This window comes from Sardina pilchardus, chromosome 19 (genome assembly GCF_963854185.1).
Source record: "Sardina pilchardus chromosome 19, fSarPil1.1, whole genome shotgun sequence".
In the NCBI taxonomy this organism is placed as follows: Eukaryota; Metazoa; Chordata; class Actinopteri; order Clupeiformes; family Clupeidae; genus Sardina; species Sardina pilchardus.
The window spans coordinates 21,834,411-21,844,410 of record NC_085012.1 but is presented as its reverse complement, the minus strand read 5'-3'; the positions used below and the strand labels follow the sequence as shown (position 1 = coordinate 21,844,410).

General features: G+C 43.0%; 1 protein-coding gene across 1 annotated transcript in view; it reads left to right on the top strand.

The window, feature by feature from the left end:
* Nucleotides 1-9,124, top strand: part of pde9ac (phosphodiesterase 9ac) — a 13,538-nt gene extending 4,414 nt beyond the window's left edge. The window contains exons 7-19 of the mRNA XM_062520890.1: nt 51-138; nt 274-355; nt 618-692; nt 1,125-1,211; nt 3,028-3,132; nt 3,461-3,543; nt 4,520-4,676; nt 5,293-5,406; nt 5,839-5,943; nt 6,027-6,155; nt 6,575-6,670; nt 7,898-7,944; nt 8,938-9,124. Coding sequence (XP_062376874.1) covers nt 51-138; nt 274-355; nt 618-692; nt 1,125-1,211; nt 3,028-3,132; nt 3,461-3,543; nt 4,520-4,676; nt 5,293-5,406; nt 5,839-5,943; nt 6,027-6,155; nt 6,575-6,670; nt 7,898-7,944; nt 8,938-9,124 — 1,355 coding nt within the window. The remainder of the gene's footprint in view (nt 1-50; nt 139-273; nt 356-617; nt 693-1,124; nt 1,212-3,027; nt 3,133-3,460; nt 3,544-4,519; nt 4,677-5,292; nt 5,407-5,838; nt 5,944-6,026; nt 6,156-6,574; nt 6,671-7,897; nt 7,945-8,937) is intronic.
* The last annotated feature ends 876 nt before the right edge of the window (nt 9,125-10,000 follow it).

Genomic DNA, 10,000 nt, shown 5'->3' with positions numbered 1-10,000 from the left:
ACCACTCTTTTACTGTCAACTATGCAATGAAGACTGTGATTGTCTTGCAGTGGAAGGCCTGAAGGTGGTAGAGATTGAGAAATGCAAGAACGATCTCAAGAAACTTCGCGATGAGATGACCTCCAGAGCAGGCGGAAGGTGCAAACTTCATCATCATCAACAACAACAACAACAACAATAATAATCACGACTCATGTCATTACACTGAGATCTGAATAGAGGTCAGTTCGAAGGAGAACATTTCACAGTACAGTGCACATTTCTCCTATTCAGGGTGAACTGCCCGTGCAGATACAACTTCTCAGATGATGGGATGAAGCTAACTCCTCGTCGTGACGTCCCTAGCTATCCAAAGGTATAGGACTCATTGTTGGCATTGTGTGGTTTAGGTTAGGTTTGTCTTAGCGTTGTGTTGGGGTTGTTTTATCCTTAGGTTAGGTTTGTGTTAGTTTTGTGTTAGTTTTGTGTTGAGGTTTTTGTTAGCTTTGTCTTGGCTTGTGTTAGTCATAGGCTATATGTGTGTTAGCTGCGTGTTATCTTTATTTGAGCTTTGTGTTAGCATGCATTAGCTCCTGAGTTTCCCAGGCCCTCGTTTCTCATTGCTGTCTTCTCTGTAGTACACACTTTCTCAGGAGACCATTGAGGCTCTGAAAAAGCCCACCTTTGATGTCTGGCATTGGGAACACAATGAGGTGAGACTGAGCAGTGAGTAAAAGTGTGTTCATTACAATCAGGGGATAGTTATTCGGAGACATGTTACCAGCAGCACAAAGTTCCCACAGCAAATCCTGTTTTCTTGGTCGAGGCCCCATTTCATAGATGATTACACATCATACATTATTACAGTACATTGTTTATAGACGATATGACAACACATGGTCACTTAATTGATAAAAACACATGACCATCATACAGTAGTTTTCAGCAGAGAGACAATAGAAAACTTAAGCACAACACACCCCCATCATTCAGTCTTTCTCTCTATTTTAGGTTGCATCACATGATGTCTATTATGTGTCAGCAATTTTCCTGTGTAGAAGAAACATTGCATAGACATTCTTTCTCTGTGATGGCTGTTGCAGTTTAACACACGCAGAGTGTATTCTGATTGATGGCTGTTGCAGATGCTGAGCTGTCTGGAGTACATGTACCACGACCTGGGACTGGTGAAGGTGTTCAACATGAACCCCATCACGCTCAAGCGCTGGCTGGTGAGAGTACGCTTTGAACCATAAAACAATAACACATTTCAACGATAAAATGACACATTTGGACCACTGAATAACATGTACAGGCTTTTAACCATTAAATGACTAATTTGAACTGTGAAATAGCTACCTTTAACATCTTGTACAGAGATACCGTGATTTCCCATTGACTTTGCAAAATGTATTCAGCTATGAGTTTAATACATGAGGGCAGTTGATATGGTATTGATATGGTTTTGTTTCTTTCAACTTGCATAAAACAAGCCTGTGGCTTATACACAATGTGGCTAATACACAGGAAATTACTGTAACACTACCTTTAGTATCTCATAAGGGGATAACATTACTTTATCTGTGGAAGCATATAGTGGTAAAGGAGCTGGGCTAGCATGTACTGTACTGTACTAGCCAGCAAATTGTAGGTTCAATTTCTGGATTCCACTGTTGTGCCCTTGAGCAAGGCATTTAACCCTGAGTTGCTCTGGGGACAATGTCCTTTGTAATATAATACATAGGGAAGTAGCTCTGGATAAAAGTGCCTGCCAAATGAACATGAAAAATGCTTAGATCGCTCTACCTTTTTAACCCTTTCATGCACGCATTATGAAAAAAAGTGTCTAGATTTTTTTTAGTATTGATTTTATTACTCTATATGAGCCCAATATTGAAAATCAGTTGGAATTTTTTAAAAATATGCTTTTATATAGAAGTTATGTTATTGTCCACGTATGTGGACAGTGCGCAACAAAGGGGTAAAAAAGAGTAAAATGTAATGACAGAAAATGTGGAAACTATGGCCCTCTACTTCCTCCATACTACCCACCCAGCCCTCCACTACCCCCATACTACCCACCCACCTCTCTACTACCTCCATACTACACGCCCAACCCCTCTACTACCCCCATTATTGCTCACCGACCCTCACCCACCCCTCTACTACCCCCATATTACCCACCTCTACTACCACCACTACCCAACCACCCCTCTACTACATCCCTACTACCCACCCCTCTACTACTAACCCACCCACCCCTGTAGTACTCTCATACCCACCCCTCTACTACCCACCCACCCCTCTACTACCCCCATATTACCATACCACCTTGGCATTACCACATGTAATTAGGTCATTATTTATAAATATGTTTACCAAATGTTTGTTTCTTTGTAACTTAAAGCAATTAAAATCATATTTGAAAAAAAAAAGTTACAAAATCTAATTTTTGGCCATTTAACTCCTCTGTTGCGCAACGTCCACATACGTGGACAGTTGCTTTTTAGGGTCTACAAGCTCTATTTTACATCCGATTTAATTTCTGAAAACATAGAGTTGTTCAACACACCTGTACAGCATAATATTTTTTTTACATGATTTTGCCTTCTTGAGTACTAGCTTTTTACAGATATGCCTGGAGCATTCAGCATATGGCCATTACTGTCACTCATGTTGAATTGATGATGTCATCAAGCAGTCAATATTCCAAATATAAGATGATACATATTGTTAATATATTGCCAAGGACCTACTAAAACTGCCCTGAAGTGGATTGGTGTATATCAACATGATAAATAAGAAGAAAACAGAGTTAAAGTTACTGTCCACGCATGTGGACGTTGCGCATGAAAGGGTTAAACATACATCGTACTGGGATAGCTCTACTTTGAACATACTGTATATCTCACTAAGATACAGTAGCTCTACTTTGAACATATCCTACTGAGATAACACTGCCTTTAGCATCTTACATGTCCATCTTATACTGCGATGTGGGATGGTTAGCCGGCATTACATGTTTGCCTTTTTGTTTGTGTCTGGTAGCTAGCCATCCAGGAGAACTACAGGAACAACCCCTTCCATAACTTCCGTCACTGCTTCTGTGTCAGCCAGATGATGTATGGCATGATTAATCTCTGCAACCTGCAGGTAACATGCACACACACACACACACACACACACACACACTCTCACAAACCCCCATTGATTTATCTTAGCTGCAGGTAAAATAAATAAATAAATAAAAAACACAGAACCCTATTTATTTCTTTAACCGCCGGGTATGTAAAACACATACACTCCCAAGATGACGCCAGTAGCAATTATGCTCACAGAATGGCAGTGGAAAAAGTGAATCCCCAAGGACTGCCAGCTGAATAACTAGCAAGGCTATGGAAAATCTGGTTTGGTGTGATTGTGTGTTTACCTTGATTATGTGTTTGGTGTTTGGTGTGTGGTGTGTGTTTTTTCCCCGCAGGAGAAGCTGACTTTGACAGACATGGGGGTGTTGATGACGGCCGCTGTCTGTCATGACCTAGACCACCCGGGATACAATAACACGTAAGACTTCCCCTCTGATTTCTACCTGTCACCAGAATACGGCAATCTGCTTTAGTGGGGTCTGACAGGGCATCACAGCTGATAACCTGAACACATGCTTTCAAGTCAATAAAATAACAAGATTTATTCGAGAGTGCGTTTATTTTGCTTTATACTAGTTTTTGTTATTATGCACCCAAAGACTCTAATATTCAGAGTTTGAGCGCATCTGCCTCTCAGATCTTACATCACAGCTGATAACCTGTTTCACATGCAGTCATCAAAGTGAGTCACGCTATCATTGATATTTGTAACTTGTATACAGTACAAATACATATTAATAAACATTAAAAATGTAAATATGTAAGATTATAGCCAGTGGCTAGTTAGTCCCTTGGCCAGGTTGATGGTCCCTGTAGCAAAGGGAGAGCAGTGGCCCCACTGTCCTTTTTGAAAAAAAAAAAAAAAACATACTGTCTTTTGTCTTCCACACATTGAGGTATACTCTCCAACTCTCCAACCAGTTACACTCATCACTCATGACCGCTGTCAGTTCTTGTGAAACTTAATGTGTATACTGTGCAGAACTGCTTCATCTGCATTCATTTCGCATGTTACATGTAGTGGACAGCAACTTGATAGATCATTTATATAAAGACTATAACAATGGCCCTAAGACCGAACCCTGTGGTACACCAAGATTATTGTCACAGATTGATTTCATTCTTTGCAATCCATCCATCCATGTTAATGTGTTCATAGAAAAGTTCAAATGAGTCTAGCATGGGCTCTCTATATTCTGTTCATATCAGCTGTTCACTGATGTTTTTTCTGGTCCACAAAACTTGCTTTTCTCTACTTCTGGTTGTTCTCACATGCCCAATTTGGCAAAAAAATCACTTACGGACATCTGCCAAGAAATGTCATTCTTTCTCTCTTCCTGAGATTAATGTGTGTGTGTGTGTGTGTGTGTGTGTGTGTGTGTGTGTGTGTGTAGATATCAGATAAATGCCCGCACAGAGTTGGCTGTGCGCTACAATGACATCTCTCCTTTGGAGAACCACCACTGCGCAGTGGCCTTCCAGATCCTCTCTCTGCCCGAATGCAACATCTTCGCCAACGTAGAGCCGGAGGCCTATAAGCAGATCCGACAGGTACACAGGAGGATGTATGTGTGTGTGTGAGTGTGTTTCTTTTCCTCTTCCCCATTCCTCCATTCTGCTTCTTTCTTTTTTACACTGCCTCTCTCTCCTCATTTCCTCCCATTCAGCCTCTCCTACAGTCTTTCTCTTTTTCCCTATTAATCTCTGACTTCTCTCACTCTTCTCTCCTTCTCCCCCCTCTGTCTACCCATTTCTTTCAACCCCTGTCTGTTTTTTTCTGTCTGTTTGTCCTGTTCCTCTTCTTTTCTCTCTCTCTCTCTCTCTATTCTCTCTTTATTATTTCCTTCCCCCATCTATCACCCTTTCTCTCCATCATTCTCCACCATCTCCCTCCCCTTTCTCTCCTTCCTTCCCTCCATTTATCTACCTTTCCCCTCATCTCTCCTTCCCTTTGCCACCATCTCCTCCCCTCTCTCCATCCTTCTCCATCTAATATTGTTAAATCAAGGCCTATTGTCAAAGTATCGCACTTTGTTTACAAAGTCTCGAATTTCATTCACAAGGTCTATTTTTTTCCTTTGGTATAGAACTAATGTTTACCATAACGTCAATTCATGCGTGTTTTTTTTTTTTGCTTTAATGGAGGCCATATGCTTCTCATGTGCAGGCCATCATCACCTTGATCTTAGCCACAGACATGGCACGACATGGCGAGATACTGGACTCTTTCAAGCACAAAGTGGACAATTTTGACTTCACCAACGAGGAGCACGTCACATGTGTGAGTCAGGCTGCCACAGGGCAAGGCAATATCAGGGTCATTTACGCATATGTGCATGTACACACACACACACACACACACACACACACACACACACACACACACACACACACAGGCAAACACACACACACAGGCAAACACTTATACACAAGCAGACACACACACAATCATACAGACACGCACACAGACAGAAAGATATTGAAGTAGGCCCTCAATGAGCCCTTCAGTCGTGAGGTGGGGAAAAGGTGCAAGTCTGGACACATTAAAAGGCCTCTTTGTTTCTCGTTAAACTGAGTCTCTCTCTCTCTCTCTCTCTCTCTCTCTCTCTGTATGTGTGTGCGTGCATTTGTATGTGTATATATGTCTCTTTGTGTGTGCGTGTGTGTGTGTGTTGTGTGTGTCTCTCTCTCTGTGTTTTGCCTGTCTCCATAGTTGAAAATGGTCCTGATCAAATGTTGTGACATATCTAACGAGGTGCGGCCAACAGAAGTGGCAGAGCCGTGGGTGGACTGTCTGCTAGAAGAGTACTTCATGCAGGTGACTCCTCTCCCGTGTGTGTGTGTGTGTGTGTGTGTGTGTGTGTGTGTGTGTCACTACTAACCTAACCATCTCTCCCCCAGAGTGACCGGGAAAAGTCAGAAGGTCTCCCGGTGGCCGCCTTCATGGACAGAGATAAAGTCACCAAGCCGACGGCTCAGATCGGATTCATCAAGTTTGTGCTCATTCCCATGTTCGAGACAGTCATGAAGGTGAGAGCGCCTAGTCAGGGCTGTGTGTGTGTGTGTGTGTGTGTGTGTGTGTGTGTGTGTGTGTGTGTGTGTGTGTGTGTGTGTGTGCTGAAGGTGGGGACATGGGAGAATATGATCAGACTTCAGGCTAACAAATATTACCTGAAAAAGAGGCCTCTGCTACCATCTCTATGTGACAGTATATGTTTATGCATGTGTGTGTACTGTATTTGTGTGTGTGTGTGTGTGTGTGTGTGTGTGTGTGTGTGTGTGTATGTGTGTGTATGTGTGTGTATGTGTGTGTGTGTGTGTGTGTGTGAATGCATGCACCAACACATGGAGTGTGGAGAAGCGCCATTTCTATCCGCTGTGCAACAGCTTGTTGCATGGTTGATTGACAAAGTTCACTTCGACTTTTGACTTTGACTTTGTGTGTGTAGCTCTTTCCCCAGATAGAGGAGATCATGGTTCAGCCCCTCAGGGACTCCCGTGATCACTACGAGGAACTCAAGCAGATTGACGATGCCATGACCGAGGTACAACCTCCTCTCTGGAATCTCTGTTAAGTCCCTCCCCAACACACACACACAAACTTGTTATCCCCACTAAGATGTTGTCCCAATGTCCTCATATCACCCCCCCCCCCCCACTCCCCATACACACACCCACACCCACACACACACACACACACACACACACACACATATATACCCCCATCCCACACACACTGTACCTCTTAGCCCTCCTGTGTGTTCCCGTATATTAGACATCCTCCACATTCGAGCAGTCCCTATCTCCTGCACCGGCCTGATTGGTGTTCCAGGACCAATTCCATCAAAGTACCCTGACAATAAGAGCACTTACAAACACACACACATACACACAACGGATTGACTCACTACCTCATATGGTCACAAACAAAGTCTCTCTCTCTCACACAGACACACACACACTCACCCGTGTACATCCTGCGTTTTCCTCCTTCTCCGTGATTCATATCATCCGTCCGTCTACTCATCAGTGTGTGCTTTTCAGCATCAGGTGTTTGTGTGTGTGTGTGTGTTACTTCGTTGACCACCAGCAGTGATATCAGGACCTGTCGCGTAGTGTGTGTCAGGTGCTTGTGGGGTTCAGCTATTACTAAAAGTAGCCACCAGGGGTCAGTGTACTCAAGAAGACACAGTGAGAAATCTATTGATGCATTCACAGCCTGGTCTGAACAGAGCACAGGCATAGATCATCACTCCCCCACTTCTCTCTCTCTCTCTCATTTTCTCTTTGTGTCTTACGTTGTGCTAGCTTATGGGTGTGTGCATGGCCTATTTTAAGCATATGGGGCTACATCATTACCCCACCTCTCTCTCTCTCACTCTCTCTCATATGGGGCTAGATCATTACCCCACCCCTCTCTCTCTCTCTCTCTCATATGGGGCTAGATCATTACCCCACCTCTCTCTCTCTCTCTCTCTCTCTCATATGGGGCTAGATCATTACCCCATCTCTCCCTCTCTCTCTCTCTCATATGGGGCTAGATCATTACCTCTCTCTCTCTCTCTCTCTTTCATATGGGGCTAGATCATTACCCCACCTCTCTCTCTCTCTCTCTCTCTCATATGGGGCTAGATCATTACCCCACCTCTCTCTCTCTCTCTCTCAAATGGGGCTAGATCATTACCCCACCTCTCTCTCTCTCTCTCTCTCTCTCTCTCTACCCCTCTCTCTCACCGTGTGCTAACATTAAGGTGTGTCTTTTGTTCAATGAGGCACAGAAGAAAAAAACTGAGAATATGTCACTAGGAGGGAAGAAGAAGTAAAGCTTTACGCGCCACGCTGTGCCCGTGGTATGTGGTGAGAGTGTAAGTAAGAGTCTCGCTGGTTGTGGTGTGCAGAGTGACCTGTCCTCTTCTTCTCTTTCTTCCCCTCTTCTTTTCTTGTCCTTCTTCTCTCTGTCCCTCCCTCTTGCTTCTCCCATTATTCTCACCCTCTGCTAATAGTAATGAGCACACATCTTTGTGAGAGCGCACAGTCTTCTCCAACACAGAAAACATCATCACTAATGGCCAAATCTCCTCCTGTTGATTATGCAATCTCATTAAAGCTACTCACACTGGTTCGAGTGAATATCTGTAATTATTTGTCCTGTTCCCTATTGGATATGATAATAGCCAGAATCATATATACTATGATAACCAATCATGAAAAAGGGCAATTTGCATGTGCCACCATCATTGCATCATTGGCCATGCCAGACACTGTCCTTCAGATCTTTCTAGATGTTTTGGTTATTTTGGATGTTAGAGATGCTAATTCAACACAGCATAGAGACAAAACAGTTCTGCAAATGAAAGAGCTACTTTTGTAACTCAACAGCATTTATATTGCACCAATCAAAGGAGGAGCTCTATTTATTCAATGACTGGCATATTTCCTTTGTTTTGAAGTGTCAGTGGGAATATGTGTGCTGTCACAAAGAGACCAGTTTGGTGTGTGTGTGCGTGTGCGTGTGCGTGTGCTTGTGCGTGCGCGTGCACGTGTGTGTGTGTGTGTGTGAGTGAGTGAGTGAGTGTTTGTGTGTGTGTTTGTTTGGGGTGTATTTTTTCCTTGTGCTACGTGCTAACAGGTTTCATTGCATATTTTATTTTTAAGGTGGACTGGCAGTATGTTTGCATATTTTATTTTAAGGTGGATTGGCAGTATTTGTTCTCTTACCATTGGTGCTTGTGATTTATGCAGCATCCTAAGCTCTGGACACACCTCAAAGAACCTTACCTCACACCCGACATCTATTGCTCTTCTGTTTCAGGGATCCCGTTTTCTGCTTCGATTCCAAAGCGCAAAGCGTTTGTCCTTTTAAGACAGTAGTCGTGTCCTGCAGTCCCAAGGCCAGCCTGGAGGGGACGCTAGACCTGGGTGCCCACCCAGAGATGGAGCTGCTGAGGAGTCAGTCTCCTCTACAGGTGCGCAAGTGGGAGACCCTGACCTGTCCTTGACCTCTGACCTGGTTTGCTCTGCTACTGAACCCATTGCACAATATGTGGAAAAGGTCCAGCGCTTCTATCATATAATTAGTCTAGATACAGACGAAACCTGTGCTATCTGTCAGTAACAGCAATGCCGCTGGACAAAATTGAGTTAGGACTCAAAATGTGCCTCTAGTCTCCAATCTATAAACCATGTATTACCAGTAATCAACACATCTGGCTGGATACTGTAAAAACGTTAATGGTGTTTTTCTCTGTTTCATTGTTTGCGTAGTTACTGCACTTTGCCTTTGTTGGGCAGAATAGAAGTCTACAACAGGAATAATCACTAGGGAGATTATATATGACAAATAGAGGACCAGTCATGTCACTGAGTATCTTAACTTTCACTTCATTTACCCTTCATATTTCTATCAAAGTGTTTAATCTTTTATTTCACATTAGTATTGAAACTATGTTTACAGTACATAGTTTCAAACTATGTACTTGATTATGACCGCAGTCTTACATCTGTATTTATTAACGTATTGCCATTATGTTGACCATATGACATCTGTAATGTAAAGTATTGGCCCTGCTCTTGTTACTTAGTTGGTTATGGGTTATTATGATATACAGTGTTTTAGTGGAACACATTCATGATTTATTTGATTTGATCACTTTCCAAATTGTCTCTTTATCTGAGCAAGGAAATGGGGAAGAAGTCTTTGAGGCAATTCTGTCCTCCCCATATCATCTGGTGTCTGTAATTGCCTGTCTTTCCTGAGCCCTGGAAGGGGAAAATAGGAGGATAAATCCAATGTTTGTACATGTGTGGCATTATGTGAGAACAGTGTTGTTAAATGCAGCGTGCCGTCAACTGAGAGTCTTGTTGCGTGCACTCAT